This window comes from Pan troglodytes, chromosome 1 (genome assembly GCF_028858775.2).
Source record: "Pan troglodytes isolate AG18354 chromosome 1, NHGRI_mPanTro3-v2.0_pri, whole genome shotgun sequence".
In the NCBI taxonomy this organism is placed as follows: domain Eukaryota; kingdom Metazoa; phylum Chordata; class Mammalia; order Primates; family Hominidae; genus Pan; species Pan troglodytes.
Genome location: NC_072398.2, coordinates 72,115,829 through 72,133,881, shown reverse-complemented (window position 1 = coordinate 72,133,881; position 18,053 = coordinate 72,115,829). Strand labels below are relative to the sequence as shown.

Below are 18,053 nucleotides of genomic sequence, written 5' to 3'. Positions count from 1 at the left end.
TCAGCCTCCCGAGTGCTGGGATTACAGGCATGTGCCACCACGCCCGGCAAATTTCAACCCACAATGTAAAATTATTATTTTTGTTGGGACATTGTCTCACTCTGTCACCCAGGTTGGAGTGCAGTGGCACAATCATAGCTCACTACAGCCTTGACCTCCTGGGCTCAGGTGATCCTCCCACCTCAGCCTCCCAGGTAACTGAAACTACAGGCATGTGCCACCAGACCTGGCTAATTTTTTGTATTTTTTGTAGAGATGGGGTTTCACCATGTTGCCAAGACTGGTCTCAAACTCCTGAGCTCAAGCGAACCACCCACCACCTTGGCCTCCCAAAGTGCTGAGATTATAGGCGTGAGCCACAGTAAATGGCCTCCCAATGTAAAATTCTTTCTGAACCAAGAAGTTCCCCTCACCCTGAACCGCATTGTAAATACATGTCGGAGTAAGACGTAATGGGTATGATTGGTGGGGTGAGGGCTGCGGAAATGGGAAATAAACCAGCTGAAAAGATCTACCAAAAGGGTAAAGAATATGCTTCCCTCTTTCCCAATTCAGTCCCTACTTCCTGACCTCCTCTCGACAAGATCTAGGCAGAGTCAGTCTCATTTCTAGACTACAGTGAAGACTTCAGCCACCACTAGATTAGTGATGACACCTCACTTCTTGCCTTTGGCAAACCAATTCCCAGGCTAAAAGGGGAAATGTTAGTAATGTCTCCTGTCTACAACAGAAAAAGCAGCTGATTCCAAAAACTGTCTTGAAAATTGACTATCAGTTTGCTCATGAGGGTCTAGGCCCAGGTTGCTGTCAACTGCTGGTCCATATCATAATACTGACATCCTCCTCCTCCTCCTCCTCTTCCTCCTCATCATCTCCCAGAAAATATTTTCCCATGGGTTCTAAGAAGATGTATTTAAATAGTCCAAGGCAGAACAGGGACAGGCATTGAATGGAGAACCACCTAGAAATATTCTAAATCAATGGTTTGAAACATTTTATTCTCAGGATTCATTTACACTCTTAAAAATAATTGAAAGCCCCAAGTAGCTTTATTATATTTATATAAAAAGGCCCAATTATGTCTATCAATATGTACAATATTAGAAATTAAAATAGAAATTTTAAAAATTTAATTCACATAAAAACAATGAATTCATTCAATATTAACATATTTTATAAAACATGAGAGAAGTAATATTTTATATTTTTTGCAAATTTAAAAAATATCTAACAATTGAAGATAGCTGGATTCTCATATCTGAATTCAATTTACGGTAATATCTTGTTTGGGAAGAAAATTCAGCTTTTCTGTAGTTGGAAAAGGCAGGACCTTGGATATGCCCTGAGAGGGTTCCTGGGACCCTTAGGTATCCTTGGATGACACTGTGAAGACTGCTGTTCTAGACTGACTCACACACTGATTCTTCCATTCATAGGGAAATGGAGCTTGAGCATTTTCGTGTGGGCTTCCATGCAAAATCTTCCAGTCCCTGCCTGGGCAAAGTAAAATCTCATTTAACACTCTACTGTTAAACCAAACTAAGCATGGTTCTTGGATTCTGGAAGAAGGAATGTAGACTTGGAGAAGACTAAGGGTAAGAATGTAGTCTATCCCTTTAGACATATCATATTTACCCTGCTCCAAGATATAAAGCTTTATGCTAGTGCAAACTCTTTAGAGAAAGTCCACCAACAGCCTTGAACAATCAGTTCTATGTATATGAGGTTTACCTGAATGTTCCTTTCAGCACCTGTCCGGCAGCCACTTCCTTGGAATGGTTGTTGTAACCAAAGAACATCTCCCCAAAGAGGGTCTGGTTCATGGGAAGCTCCCTGCTTTCCCCACAGTCACTTCCCTCTGGACAGGTCTCCGTGATGAGTTGGCAAGAGCGTCCATCCACACCAAGCTTGTAGTCCTCGATGCACCTAGCACAGAAGAGAGCTCAATATAAGAAGTTATTCCATCAATGACCCATGCAGGCAAGTCAACCCCGTATATTGGGAGGAAATGCCTTTGACAGCATGTTGGATCACCAAAGATTAGATTTCCAAGTTATATTCCAATTTGATTTTCACTCATTGTTTTTTTAAGCCTGTAAACTGAGGCTCCTTTCATCATGTGATCAGACTAAATCTCTCACCTTTGCTGTGCAGAGAAGTGCTGTCAGAACTTTAGAGTAGCCTCTCCTCTAATAACTGTACAGTTACCCAAATAGGTCAGGGTAAGAATCACTGAAGATAAGCTTGCAAATGAGTTAGCACATTTAAATCCAAGATATTCTAGAGCTTTTCTTAAGAACCATCTACATGGTCAGACCCTGCATTTGTTTGAAGGGTAATAAGGCAGCAAAAGGAATGACACCGTGCTAAAGAAATTAATAACTTTCTAATCTGGTCCTATGATAAGTCAACTAAGAAATTAGAAAGATTTATCATCTCCTGGCACTGTTCTGTTTGAATGTATCCAAACACAATATCAACCCATAAAAACTCCTCCTCCATTAGGAGTAGCCTTCCTGAACTAAATAGACCCTAGGGCACACAGTGTGAATGCTATGTGCACCATTAACCAACAACTGCTTCCTTGGCATCCTCCTCATTAGGATGGAAAAGCAATATCAATGTTAGTAAATATGGGTCAGCAACTCATAAGTCATTAATTGGACCTTATTTGTAGTTATAGTGAGAAGAATTTACATTTTTTAGCTAAAGTAAGAACTTTTTTCATAAGGCTGTCATTAAAAAAGAATATTGATTTAATCTGGGTCTCTCATTGGACATAAACCAAATTTAGAATTTAAAGATGCTCATGATATTAAAGCACATCATTTATTCCTATCCACAGTCATTGTTATAATAAGATAAAGAACTCTGTCTTATGTAGAAGAACAAGGAATAATATAGCGAGAAGCAATATTGTAACAGCAGTGACTTTGTCCTTTACAGGGAAACCTTGGGCCAGCTGATTAACCTCTCTGAGCTTCAGTTTCCAAAACTGTAGAAAGGGGAAAAAAGTAGCTGCTTCACTGGGTTGTTGAGAAGATCGAGAGACTGCATGTAATGAGCTGATGCAGTGCCTAACACATAGCTAGTGTTCATTAAATATTATTATTTGTAGAAGTAGAGGTGCAAATGAGGCCCATGTTCATACACCTTTAACTGCTTTTTCCATTTACCATTTATATATTTGTGTGAACAGGTGTGATTAGAGCTCTTTAATTATAAATGTATGTGATTTGGTCTTTATATAAGAATCTCAAATCAAGGACTTCTTCGGCAGGCTATATATAGTACCTTGGATAGTGCTAAACACACATGTGTCTGATTCTTACTGAAACAGGGAAGAAATCCAGTCCAGGTCCTACTACATTAGTCCAGGAAATAGATGTGACTCAAGATTCCCAGAGGATTCCATGGCACCAGCTTAGGTCTGGGACAAGATAGTGAAGTGGTTCCTTCCTTGAGCAATAGCACAGTGTTTCTAAGAAGAATGCTGAAGCTGGCTGGTTCCCTCTCAGTCCACCTTGAACATCTGGACAGCTTCCCCTTTCACACTGCCTCATCTTCCTCATTCTCCTGACCATGTGTCCCACTGTAAACTCCTTTGAGGGGAAAGATCAGGTCGGGTATCCTGTTCTTTTTCCAACACCTGACACCCAAGGTTCTCTGTGCAAAGTAGGTGCTCAAATATATGTTTATTAAATAAATACATTTATATAACTTTGGCTGAATTGACCTCTATTAATTGAAATGGGTCAACCCTAATGATAACGTTACAGAGAATATTAAGATATAGAGCAAGCTTCCATTTGTGGTATGAGAGTTTACAAGAAACTGAATGTGAAAATGGCTCAATTACAAAGAAATAAAACGAAACACAATAAAATAACATTACATGATTATTCAGCAGGCACTGGCTTTGGGCAACAATCCAGCCTAGTTTTATGACTATAAACATTGATTATCATTGCAAGCCTATCAGACTGTGAGATCCTTGAGGGCAAGAACTATATGTTATTTATCTTTGCAGCTCAGTGGTCGGCACAGTTTGTGGCATAAAGTAAGTTCTGTCCTTAGCAGGTCGGAAGAGAGAGGGGAGGGGAGGGAGAGGGGGGAGAATGGAGAGTGGGGGAAGGATAGACAAGCTAACTATGGCTGTAGAAGAATAGCTGAATCTTTGTTTACTTTATAAATATAGCATAAAATGTCTTTAAATATAATTCCAGTCAGCAGTATAAATTTAAATTTCCAGAGAACCACAGAACTTTTGAAAAATCAGGGAGGGCCTGAATCTAGTCCTAATCTTCTCACTCACCATCTTCCCAGCTTTGAGGGAGTCACTTAACCTCACTGTGCATTAGTTTTTCCATCTGTAAAATGGGTTTGCATTGCTTGCCCTGCTCCCTCACAGAGTGATCCCGAGAAGAGATGAACTGAGGTGGGTGGGAGAGCCTGCCTGCAAGAAAGGGCTCTTCACACGGAGGAATCACTGTGCCTCAGGAGGAGTGGCTGCACACAGTGCTGGGACTTTGGGGGCAGAATTTAGAAAAGTTTCCATTTGTCCAAAGACCACCCCCCTTTGTTGAGAATTGACTAGTTTTGCACACTCTTTCCCGAGTTTTAAACAATAAAAACCTTTTGTCACAAAACACTTAATTAACATAGCCTTTCAAAACACAACTTGGAAAATGCTGGTTTAATTGGAGAATGATTTAAGTAAACCATGTAGTTAACTTCCCCTTGCAGGTAAATTCCCCAGACTCAGTTTCCCCATCTATAGGGGCTGGACTAGACTTAGGTCCCACCCAACTTTAAAATGTTCCCCCTCGACTTTAAAAATGTTCCCCCCCAAGTCCTAGAGGCTCTTTCCTCAGAGACTAAGGGATGGCCTAGGGTGACCTATTCACTCACATTTCCTGGATTTAGCATTGAAAGTCCTGCGTCCTGGGACAGATGGACGCCAGGTGGCCTCGCTGGCAGCTCAACTCACCCACAGAACATGAGGATGTTATACAAGGTGGGGTCGTCCGGGAAGGGCGCCATCTGCTGGAGGCACAGCTGCTCACAGCCGCCGTTGAAGCCGTCGGAACAGTCCACCCCGATGTGGCGGTCATAGCAGCCAGAGCTGTCCTTCATGGGACTGAGTCCAGATGGGCACTGGCACAATCAGAAAGCATCCACATACGTGCGTGAATCGGGGAACTGAGTTCTCTGGGAACTGAGTGTAACCACTGACACCAATTCGTAGCACTCAGCCTTGAAACTATTAACATTCGCAAGTAATCCATGAATTTCCTACCACAGCAGACTTCTTTTAAAAACAAGTGACCTTTTTTGACGTCTTGCTTCTTCTCTCTAGACACTGATCACACACATTTGCATTAAAGACACTTCCTCCAAAAAGGCTGGAAGAGAGCACTGTAGCAAGACACAGCCGAGGTGTAGTGGCCTCCCAAATGGGCCTCTGGCTGGCAGGAGAGTGGAAGTGATGGGCCAGAATGAAAATGCATTTGCAAAGATTCCACTGGGCTACGGGAAGGAAGTGCTGCTCTTTGGCCTTGGTGGTACTATGAGTTTTTTAAGTGTCTAAAGCCCTTTGTCAACAATGGTACCAAACAGCAGTGTTGGGGGGAATGGACTGAGCCAGGGCTTCCAGCCTGAAGGAGGAAGTGAACATCCCCTGTAAGCTTAGAGGGGGGTTGCTCTCATAGTGGGAGTAGCTGTGTCATCACCTCCCTGTGTCAGGGATGCTCTTTGGAAGACACCTAAGACACAAGGGTACCTACTATATGGTCACCCACAGGTGCTGCACTTGGATTTGGCTGGATGCTTTTAATGCAAAATATTTAGCTTTTCAGCACTACCTTGTCCTCAGTAATATACTCCCCAAGAATTATAGCAAAGAGAATATCTAAGAAGGGATGTCTTTTCCCAGGAGAAGACAAAAGGACTTGGTGAGCAATTACGGCACTTACCCATCACCTATTATATGCCAGGCCGTGGTCTAAGGTGCTCACTAACTCATGTGATCCTCACAACACCCCCAGGAGGTAAGCAGTATGATCATCCCCATTTTGCATATGAGGCAACTGAGGCACAGAGAGTTGCACTTTCTTAAAGTCACACAGCTGCTCCTGGCAGAACCATGCTTGAACCCTTTGTAGGTTGGCTATGGAGTCCGTAACTTAGCTGCTTCAACATTAGCACACACCACACTTAACCGTTTACACAGTAGTCACCGTTTACTGAACACTTATGAGGAGCTTGGCACTATGCTTAAGTACTTTAGGTATTTTATCTCACAATACCCTATATTATCCCTATTTAGAGGTAAGGACACCATTAACATTGCCAGTTAATTCACAAACTCTTCTCACTGCACTGGGCTCTGTTTCAAAGTCATTGACTTTTTTTCCCCATCCTGCACCTTCTGCTTGTGCAACAGATTCTGTACATTTGCATTAGAGCCAATCCTTTCTAATAGGCTGGAAGCAGGTAAATAACTTGCACAAGGTCAAGCAGCAGGAGTCGGGCAGAACTGGGGGTCTGTCCAGATCTGACTCCAATGCTGGGGCTTTTAATGACTATGCTGTATACATACCGCCAACAAGTTAACACACTCCTCCAAAACCAACACCAAACTAAAGCAAAACTTTCTAAACTCAATGAAACACAGTGTTAAACATCTCCCCTCCCTCCCTACTGCCTGGTTTGCACTTTCTCTTTGCTGCCAAGCACCTTGTCTTAGTAGCCCATAGCTGCTGCAGGTGTGCCTCTGAAAACTCACCTCTCCTTCCTCCTCTTTCTTAGTTGAAGATCATCACCAGGCAGGATATGCACTGTTTGCTAACACTAATTCTGTAACTTCCCAAACAAATGGCCCCCTGTGGGCCTGCCAGACTCCCAGCCTGGTCCATCTCCCTTTCTCCCCATGAAGGCAGCTTGAGTGCTGGAAGGTGACAGCATTTAAAGAAGTTTCCAAGGGCTGCCTCGTGCTGTGCAAACCCAGCTGTTCCAGATGATGGTAAACAAGCAAATGAGGCAGCTGAGGATTGCCCCCCATGTTTTGCTAGCCTCCCACTAATCATATTCCTTGGCCACCCAGCTGTTAGGCCAGATGTGCCACCAGAAGGGAGCTGGCTTCAGCACTGTGCGGCTGCCCAGGCATGGATGCAGAATAGAAACCTGGAAGACATGGAAGTTTGATTGGAATTGAATGGGCTGCACTGGTTGTCATGAGTTTGGTTTATTTTTCCCTCCTTCTAGACAGCTTGCTAGAAGCCATTAAGCAGATAAAGTCAGTCCTTCTTTTATTCCCACCTCATATGGTTTCAGCCCTTGTACCACCTAGCTACCTCAGTCACTAGCCAGTAGTTTCCATCTTTCCAACCACCCGCTTTTTTCAGAGTTCTCCTTCAAGCATGATTTTTGACAAAGACTTTGTTGAATGAAACATGAGCAGGCTTTGTTTCAGAATTCCAAAACCACATCTTGCCTGGCTTTAACGTCTAGATGACCACTGCTATCCCAAATTGGACCAGCTGAAATTCATACTCTCTTAGGAAACTTGCAGAAAAGACAGTTAGCTGTCTTGTCCAGGTTTTTTATTTTTTTACTTATCAATAAAGCCAAAAATAGTATTAACAGCTAACAGAAATTAAGCAATTCTTTGTGTAGAATGGTCTACATATGTTATCTTCAACCCAATAACACAGGTACATTTCATCTTCTACAATTTAAAGATGAGGAAAATTAGACTCAGAAAGATGAGGGTAACTTGTCTAGGGTCCCAGTGGTGGAAAATGGCATGATCAGACTTCGGGCCTAGATTGTCTGTCCTGAAAGCGTGTGTGTTTTCCATCTACTCTGCCATGCTGCTTCTCTAGTATGATAAAATCTGGATTCATGAGAATCCCTAAAGAAACAAAGTCAATGTGTCAACAAAGCAAAGCAATCCTGTAGATTTGGTGATTGCTTTAAGGAATTCCCAGAGTGTGCTCTGGGGTCAATTACGGATTTGTAGATTCAGCCTAGTATTTTCTTTCTTTCTTTTTTTTTCTCTCTCTCTTTTCAAACACACACACACACACACACACACACACACACACACACACACACACACGCACATGCATGCATACACACACATGAAGTACCAAAATACTGAGTGTAAATATTTTAGGACAAAACATTATAAAGTGTCCAGAGTGACGACCTTGATGGCAAGTCAAGATCCTCAATCACTGAAAAAGATGCAATTATCCCTACTGCACTGGAACTTCCTTAGGCTGCAGTTCAGTGTAAAACATGTTAGAAAGATTTCCAGAAAAAAAAAAGGCTAAAACCCAAAATAATTTTCTTCTTAACCTTTGGGAACCCGAACACACATTCTTTAAGGAGTTTCCTAAGGTATAAATTTGTTTTGTTTTTTGCCTGAATCTTCTTTCTGCTGTTGCATCCACACTCTGGGTTCCCTCAAAATCTATAGCTAAGTACAAAGAAACCAGAGTCTCCAAACCATGCCCTTCATCCTAGAAGTGTTTGTTGCCAGAGTCCTGTTCTCAGAAAGAAATCCTGCCTCCAGGAGAAGCATGCATTTTCTGTTTGCAAGGGCTGGATATTCTTTTCTCCTGGCTCTGGACAATGCCTCCACTTATTCCTTGAAAGAGAACTGTTTGATCAGGAGAGACCCCCAAGGTCATATATTAACCCTTCTTTGCATAGGTTATATTTAGCATTCCTAGGGACTTTATAAACTACAGGCTTAAGAAGAAAACTCCATTTATTATGGCAACAGCCCTCCCCTAACAAAAAGGTTGAGCAAATGAGCTCATATTTCAGTGACCCCTAAAATACACAAGGTTAATCATCTTTCGTGAGATGCTCATGGCTTCTTGACTTATTAGTGGTATAAGGCATAATTCGCTAATGAGATTAAAATGATTTTTCCCATTCAACTCCTTTTCTTTGTCATCTTTCCCCTCTTTTCCTACCAGTGATTTTTAGTTGATTAATTACTTAGGAGGCTGGTCAAATCTCACGAAGACTCACTAAGATGCATACTTCCGTTCCAGATTATGAAGTGGGTGCTCTGTTGGGAAATGAGTATGAGAGATAAATACATGAACATATTCAGGGCCTCTGGGAGAAAAGTGATAGATTCTTGCAGCTGATCCTGCCTCACCTTATCTTAGATGATTCATAAGACATGCAACTATAATTCCTATTAGAAATGGGTTCTCTTTTACTAAATGGCAACCTCACTTCTTTTACAAATAATGATTCCCAAACTTTTTGATGGGCTCTGACATGCAGGCTCAAGCCATGCAGGACTTCTCCCAAGGGGAAAAGTTTGATGGAGTTAAATTTATATTTCAGCAGTGATAGCTTCCTCCCTCCATTTCTCTGGAAGCCTCTGAGGCACACTCTTCTGCTTACTGTCCTACAGAGAGAGAGATGGTAATCTGTGATGGTCTCCGCACATCTGTGCTCCAGTAGAGGTGAAATGACACCTTTCATGGGAAACCATTGTAGATAGCATGTGGAGGGAAGGGCAGCAGGGTCATTGGGTAATTCAAAGCTCATTAGAGCATAATGCTCTGGCAAGGAAGGTCGTGTGTTCAATACATGAGAAAGTGGGCACCCGATTTCTTCCCTTCCATGGCACAGGCTGCTCACCTGTGTACATTCTTACGTCTTACAGAGCTAAGGCATTTTTTGGCCACTTTCATAATGAGTGTGAAGTTAAAGAAGGAGCATTAGAGCATGGGTTTTCCTCCTTTTCATTGCATTAGAAATCATTTTCAAAGATTCAAACAAAATTTTATATGAAACCTCAATAGATAGACTTGATAAGGGTGAAGATATCCTGGCTAAAGCTCAGAGCAGGGTGGCTGAAGTCCTGTCAGCCAAGCCTGCTCCAATCCCCGCTGCCATCTCCCATGGCTGCTCCCTCCAATGATGTCCCTGGCATAATCCTAGAAACCTGTGAAGATATCACCTCACATGGCAAAAGCGACTTTGCAGATGTGATTAAATTAAGGATCTTGAAATGGAGACATTATCCTGGATTATCTAGGTGGGCTCAATGTAATCACAAGAGTCCTTGAAAGCAGAAAGAGGAGGCAGAATTGGAGAGAGAGGGGGATGTGCTACAGAAAAATGGTCAGAAAAATGCACTGTTGCTGGCTTTAAATATGGGGAACAGTCATGTGCCAAGAAATCTAGGTGGACTCTAGAATCTGCAAAAGGCAAGGGAATGGATTCCCCCTAGAGCCTCCAGAAAGAATTTCAGTCCTGGTGGCATTTTGATTTTAGCCCAGTGGGACCCATGTTGAATTCTCATCTATAGAGTTGTAAGTCAATAAATATGTGTAACTTACAGCCACTACATGTGTGGTAGTTTGTTACAGAGGCACTAAGATTATAAGTACTCTTGAAAGACCCTATAGGGCTCACTCAATAGACCAGAGAACTGCTGCTCTTGTACATCACCAGTAAGGAACACAGCTCTTACCTTGCACACTAAGAACAATGAGTAAGAGCTGGTCATCAGCAGTGGGTAGCTGACCATGATGCTTGGAACCCTCATGAAATTTCAGCAATCCGTGGCTACTGGAGGGCAGTCTGGCTTGGAATGGTGTGACTGTGGTTTGTACAGGTCTGTGCCTTTCACGGATATTTGTTTCCCGTCCTCAGAGACTATATGAACAATAGGGCAATTAACTGTGTAGCAATTAACCCTGTGGGAGTCCATGCATAACTGAGAAACATGTCCTGCTTCCTAGAAAGAATGAAGGTTGAGCAGCCTATGCGGACCAAACAAGAATCCCACCTGTCAGGTTTGAATTCAGCCAGGAAAATATAAGGGTATATGCTCTGCCTCTGCCCACATCTCTTCTCCTTCCTTGGGTTCCTTAAGAGTCAGCGTGTTCTGAGTTTCTTATCTCTCTCCTTTCATAAAAACAGGCCTTTCTTGGGAAGCCTTTCAGTTCAGCACCCAGAGGACTAAAGGTAAACTTTACGTGGAGAGGAGGAAGGCGGGCCAATGCTCTGCAAACTGCAGGTGGTTCAGCTGATACATTTGTCCCTGGTCCACTTCCAGATGACAAGGGACCACTCTGCTGATATATCAGAGCTTTAGGACAGCACCGATGCTCACTGGAGATGGGTCAGGCTCAAGGTCAAGTTTCTGACCTTCTCAGTGGAGTCACAAGTGTCATGATGGGAATCAGCTCTCACCCATCCATCCTCCTGCCTCAGGAAGCCTATGCTTCACCAGCCAATGAGAAAAAGGAAATCGAGTGTGTCTGCCAATCCGCCTGCCCCTCCTTCTCCAGAAGCCACGTGGTCCAGTGGCTTCAAAGTGTTATGCTAATACCAAGTACTGGTATAACTGGGTGACTTTCTGCAGTGGCTCCAATTCTAAAATGCAGCAGCCTTATTGCAAATGCATATTCATCAGAACTATTCCTGCTAGCTCTGTCTCACAGATCAGTGTTAAAAGTACAAAAATCCATCAGCATAGCTACGTGCCAAGTAAAAGGGGCTAGGATCACCAACAGCAGGCATCTGACAGGCAGACCCTGAGGGGCTCAGGAAGGGACACAGAAGTGGCAAAGGAGGGAGAGCCTAACCCTCTGTTTGTCTGCTAATGCATGTGCATGCTCAAACCCATACTGCAGTGGCTACAGAGAGTAGGGAAGGAGGTGCACATATGAACACACAGTGTTTCAGCACTTAGAATGACGCCAGACAGTAATAAGAAATGAAAGGCTCAAATCTGGATGAAGAAATATAAGCTGAATAGCTTTTTTTAAAAAGTGTCTCAGCTGGGAGCTCCATTAGATAGTGAAATTGTCTCCTGAGGATCCCAGCTGGGAGCACATTGCTTAAGACATGTGAGAATGGACCAGCCAAAGGGAGGGTGGCACTGTGGGACATCAACTTCCCCCTTGGCTGCCTTTGGGAGACCTGACCTAAAGAGCACTGTTCTTTGCATTTTCCTGACAGTCCTGCCTGTTCTTCTTTCCCCTCCTTATCATGGACCCACAGGTTCTCCTCCTACCTGCCCCTCAGTGCTCTCTCTCTCTCCCTTTCTTTTTCTTCATTTTCTCTTCCTTCTCAGATGAATCAGCCTCCTGTCAACTGCTGCCTCATAGGTAAAAGTCTGGGGAGGCCTTAGGGCTGGGAGCACTCCACCCTGTACCAGGCACATATCCGTCTTTGATTGAGAGCAGCTCCCTGAACAGAACAGGTGCTCAGTGATGGGGAAGAGGGGAGAGGAAAGATGGCATCAGCGCAGCATCCTCACAGCTTGTCCCTGCTCTGGGTCCTCTCACAAAGCACAGCTGTCAGACTGGAAAGAGAGATGGGGCACCATATCCTCCCCAGAGCTGGAAGCTCCTGCTCCAACCGCCAATCCAGTAGAGCTACCAGTGAATCATCTCTTCCTCTCCTCTGCTGTCAATCTGAATGGCTTTCCTCCCTGCCTCCTCTGACCCATTCCCTCTCCTCTCTTGAGGACTACATCATTCTGCCTTCGAAGAAGGGAGGGATGGAAACAGACAATAGTGCTATGGGTATAAGAATGGCCCACACAAAGGAGCCAGCAGCTAAAGGCTTCATCTGCTCCTGCCTCCATTTCCCTGCATGGCACAGTTCAGTCTTCACATCCATGATGTGGGAGATAGCTCAGTCTACTGTAGCCCAAATTGTCTTACTAGTTAATAGTATCACATTTTTTTTAAGAGACAGGGTCTCACTCTGTTGCCCAGGTTGAAGTGCAGTGGCAAGATCATAGCTCATTGCAGCCTTGAACTCCTGGGCTCAAGGAATCCTTCTGCCTCAGCCTCCAGAGTAGGTAAGACTATCAGCATACACTGCCATGCCCAGCAAATTTATTCCATTTTTTTTTTTGTAGAGAAGAGGGTCTCACTATGTTGCCCAGGCTGGTCTCAAACTCCTGGATGCAAGTGACTCTCTCATCTCGGCCTCCCAAAGCACTGGGATTACAGGTGTGAGTCAGCCACCATAAACAGAGTCCATAGGGCGGATAACGAAGTACTTTAGGAGCCCAGCTTTGAAGAAGCAGGTGCTCATTGCTGTGGTCACAGAGGGGACAAAGTTTTTTTTTTAATTTTTATTTTTTCACTACCATTCCTGGCATAACTTACTTCTTTCATCACTCTAGCTTTAGGTAGGTTTCTCCTAGAATTTTCTATTACATTTAGAATCAATGTCGTACAATTAAGCAATTATTTAGTTCTTATCAACTAATTTTTTCTTGAATAGTTATAGTGCACATAGTAGGTACTCCATAACAACTTCTCGACTAACTGATTCATGATTACCTTCTCATCCTTATCAAGAGAAAATCCCTAATTTACACTAAATGGTGTTTACAACTGGGGATCACAGCACATTTTTCCCTATGTATCTGTATTGTGTCTTCCCCCGTGCCTTTCCTCCCCATCCTCAAACAGAAACTACTAGCTTGCAGGGCAGACCTACCACGCAACCAGTGGAGTCCAGCTTGCGATCTGAAATACAGCGGAAATTCTTACTGCAGCCCCCGTTATCTTTGCTGCAGTCGCGCACCGGCCCAAAGGAATCTAAGAGAACCTCCAGGCTGTCGAAGGAGGATGAAGTCATCAGCTCCTCTCTGTGGGGAGAAAGAGTGGGAAGCAGGGAGGAGTCAAGGAGATTCCAGATGCAACAAGTGGCATTACATTCCATGCTCCTATCTAGTCAACTGAATTGTATCTCACTCTCTCTTATAAAAATTGAAGATCAACTATACTCCAAGCCTTGAACTAACAAATGATGGGCATTCTCCGTATCTAGGAAATGAGCCAAGGCTATAACGCCTGGTCAAAGAAAGAGGTCTAAACTCGGGCAAGGAAATTAACATTTTATTGCTTGTCAGTCCTTAGCGTATGTGAGAAGTGCTTACAAACTCTAATTTTATGTCTTCTTCCAGTGAATGAGCCTTGGGATGTGCAATATTGACCCAGATAAAAAGCAGATCCTGGCACAACATAGGGGGAATTTGCAGGCTGCCTGCCAATTTTTCCTTTTAGCTTGTTGTGACTCCTTCCCCAGCACCTAAAACCTACAGGTAGTTTCTCATTCTGCTTCCCAAGCCAATTGCAGGCCTCAGTCCTGAAGCCAGACTCACCTGACCTCCACAGCATCCTCCATCACGGTCATGTCCGTCTTGCACTTTGCTGATGGATTGATGGCCAGTTCGGCTGGTGGAATCACAAAGCTCTTGCTGAGGGGCAACCACATGCCCTCCCCAAGAGTGTAGGTGAATCTGCAGGGACACCCATTGCCAGGTGGTCATGACTGGGGGCATAACCACTCACCACTGGGGGATCTAGCATTCCATTACCAGTGCTTTCTTCTCACCCTTTGTAGTCCTTTTCAGAAAGACTGCCTTTTTATGGGTGCAATGACTAAGTTCTAAGGAGGCAGAGAGGCCAACCCTTGCTCACATGGCCAGGCAGCTGGAGAACTGATTATGGTGCCTACTCAGTAGTTGTTAGAAGTAGTTTTTATCAAGTCATAAAAAGCAAGTTCCAGCTTTCTTCGGATTTGAAGCTGGGCTTCCCCTGTCTTGAGTCAGATATAATTGGAAGCATTTTAATTGAATAGAGATGCCAACCTCCCACCGTCCCCATCCCATGGCTGCACACCCACAGTGGTGGCAATGGCATCTCTCTGTGACTGGAGGAACCCTAACAAAGAAAAGAAAGAAAGAAAGCACCCCTTTACAGCTTCTGTGTGATGGGAACAGAAATGACTGAAGCCAAGAGCCTCCAGGGAGGAGAGAAGAGCAGATGAACAAATGAACAAAACAGGACCAGATTTATTCTCTGCACTCCTACCCACACCATTGGCTAAAGGTGCTAACCCTTGGGATACAGGGAAGATTTTTTTTATTCTTACAACAAGGGCTAAAAGGAATAAAAGAATCAATCGGCATTTCAAGGGAGAGCTTAAGAAAACCATGAGAGATTATTTGTTTATTTATTCATTCATTTCATTTCAAAGGCATTCAAATGCTCTGTGTTCATAGTCAAAAATAGTCTGTGGGATGAAAGCCAGTGTGGATGGGATATGAGGAGGCTGTGGCAGTCTGGCATCCCCTCCCCACTTAATGTGCAGGGAGGAACAATGGAAGGATGCTTACAATTAAACAGAACCAAGCGCTGGCTCCATTAGCATGCTGCTCGTACAGCACCATTTCAGAATCCTGCTCCTTTCTCTTCCCATACACAACCCTCTCCCCTCCCCAGGTTGCCTGAAATTCTAGGAAACCAGATTGATGACTTCAGATCTTTTATTTAAAAAAAAAAAATGTAGCCCTCTCCAGTAAGCTGGCCACAGAGCAGACCCATTGACTAGGACTCATGAGTTAGAGAACAGCCAAGCCACATGATTTCTGCCTACACCCTGAAAGAGAGTCCTGGGCCCTAGAGCAGCTGGAGGGGTGTGGGACATGTGCCAGCTTAACGCAGGGGATTTCCAGGGGCCAGGCAGAGCCACTGGTAGGAGGGAAGTGGCCAGGATATGGGGGATTTTCTCCCATTTCCACCCTGACTCTTGGGCACCTACTTCTCTGACCAGTTGGTGAACCTCTGCATTAAGCAGCATTGAAATGTCAGAGATGCTTCTGACTCTGAAAGTCACTCAATTCTCCCCACTCCCAGGAGTATCAAGCAGTAGGTCTGTGCAGGGAGGTGCCTGCACCAGGGGAGGAAAGCTTGTTACTTAGGGGACAATAGAAGATCATCACTTCATTCTTCTGTGAAGCAGTTAGCAAAATTGGAAGCATGACAGCCCCTTCACTCACACACACATACACACACACACTCACAAACACAAACACACAGTCACACACTTCATCTGGTAAGATTAAGGAGCCCATTCAGGGCTGATTGCCTCAAGGTACCTGGAATCCGGGACTTAAGGATAATGTAGGTTGAAGAAAACAACCTCCAAGAATTTGTATAATTTCACTTTGCATTTCATAATGGACATCCTTGAGTTAGAAACATCATTGTAACAGGCAGGCTGGAGTGGGGGCACCTCTGCTATTATACCATTTTAGAGAGAATGTCTACAAGTAGTTTGAATGGTACCAAGAAGGAGGCAGCTTATTGAACATAGAAATAAAATTTTGTTTTCTATTTTGATTTCAAAATTACAATATTTGCATTGATGCAGAGCAACAAATCTGTGACCTGTGGTTTATAATTTATGTAACTGATTTTAGGAAGCCGTTGGCAGTTCTGATACATTTCTGATGGTTAATTTTTCTTTTGAAAGAGGAGGCTCCATGCCCATCCATCTCACAGTTTTCTCTTCCTCTTCTGAATACATTAATATTTCTAAGAGAAAAGCAAATCACATCTTCCACCAACTTAAACTGTTTATGGCACCCTGTACCTACAGAATAAAGTCCCAGCCTCCAAAGAGGTCATCCCTGATAGCTGATAGCTTCTTCAGCTTCTTTTTTCACCAAACCCTGGGTCACCCTCTGCCCTTACAATGAGACCTGACCATAGTTCCTAAAGTTGTCCCGATTTTCTCACCTCTTTGCTTTTGCTCCGAATAGTCCTTCTTTCTGGATTTTCTTCCCTCTCTTCTTTGCCTGACTTCTAATCATTTGCAGACTCAGGTAAGATCCTACCCCTTCCAGAAAGCTCCCCAGGGCCTTCACCCTCTACCCTCAGGCTGAACAAGGGGCTGAGCCTGTGCACCTGACTCAGAGCCCCTTGTTGCTCCTGAAATGATGAGTTGTGCCTGTCTCTTCATGTATCCATCACCACTCAGAAGAATGTGCTCTCTTGGATGGCAGAGGACAGTTCTTGTCATTTTTGTATCCCCACTGCCTCACACAATTTCTGCCCCAAAGACGTCACTCAATAAATATTTATTGACCGATAAATAACGATATTTCATTAGGTTCTTTAGTTTGCACAAGTTTCTGGGGAACATAATCTCAATGTTCAAATTTAAAGGTGGAAGCAAAGGTGAAGATTATCCTCATGTAGAGCAGGCTATAGGTTAAACTCTGGGTTTAAACGGATTTAAAGGTTAAGGTGGAAATGAATTTGATATTGTGAGAAACCTCCTATGTGCAGAGCAGCTCCTGAGACACTGCACTGGACCATGTTAATAAGAAAAGCAGCCTCTGGTAAGATCAAGGTGAAACCCTGTAGGGGAAGCAAAGTCAGGTGTTGGGTGAGACTAACCTTTGCAGAGAACTGCAAAGGGGCAGGTGCTCTGTAGCATGGCCTCATTTATCCTTACAACAGTCCTCTGAAGCTGGTCATCTGGCCCCATTTTACTGATGTATCAACTAATTTTTAAGGCTAGTAACCTCTCCAAAGTCACCCTCTGTAAATGGGAAAATTGGGATTGGTCTGATTCTCAGGTATGGATCCCAGCAGCTTTCTAGTTCATGCTGGCTCAGGCCTATGGAATTCTAAAGTTTTCTTTCATCTGCAAAATCTACTGAGTAACTCCAAAAACCAAATATAGAACAAACTGTCAGAGAAAAGCTGTGTCCTAAAATCTCATCTGTCCCTCATTCATGCAGATTTGGCAGGAACAACTTCAAAAAGCTACCCAAGAGAAGCTGGGTGAGCATCTAGAATGCTTTCCCAACTCAGGCCTTCTCTGGAGACAGCTGGTGCTGACCAGTGCAGTTGATGGCTCAGCTGTGCACTGAGTCCTGCACACAGCCCTGTGTTCAACTAGAGCTAGAAATTCCTGTCCAGAGGCAAACACTCACCAGAGAGTGCTCTCACAGAACAAGGCTGTGGTCTCACCATGGCTTGCCATTAAATGGAATGTGAGGAAACGGATCAATTGCTCTTGACCTGGCATCTCCACGCTTCCTCAGAGCAGGCTATTCCAGGACAAGGAATTGTTCCAAAGGATGCAGGCACTCACTTTGAGGGAAGGTCTCTGTGGGATCAATTTGGTCTGTACCAATCCCTACCCCCATAGTCTAGTGGAAAGGAGTGATCCTAGCCAGAGTG

The 18,053-nt window shown here is 43.9% G+C and overlaps 1 protein-coding gene across 1 annotated transcript in view; it reads right to left on the bottom strand.

Moving 5' to 3' along the window:
• The window catches only part of ASTN1 (astrotactin 1), a 303,816-nt gene that overhangs the window by 83,069 nt on the left and 202,694 nt on the right, over nucleotides 1–18,053 (bottom strand). The window contains exons 10-13 of the mRNA XM_514021.8: nucleotides 14,177–14,314; nucleotides 13,510–13,660; nucleotides 4,991–5,157; nucleotides 1,732–1,926 (exon numbers count right to left, since the gene is read on the bottom strand). Coding sequence (XP_514021.3) covers nucleotides 1,732–1,926; nucleotides 4,991–5,157; nucleotides 13,510–13,660; nucleotides 14,177–14,314 — 651 coding nt within the window. The remainder of the gene's footprint in view (nucleotides 1–1,731; nucleotides 1,927–4,990; nucleotides 5,158–13,509; nucleotides 13,661–14,176; nucleotides 14,315–18,053) is intronic.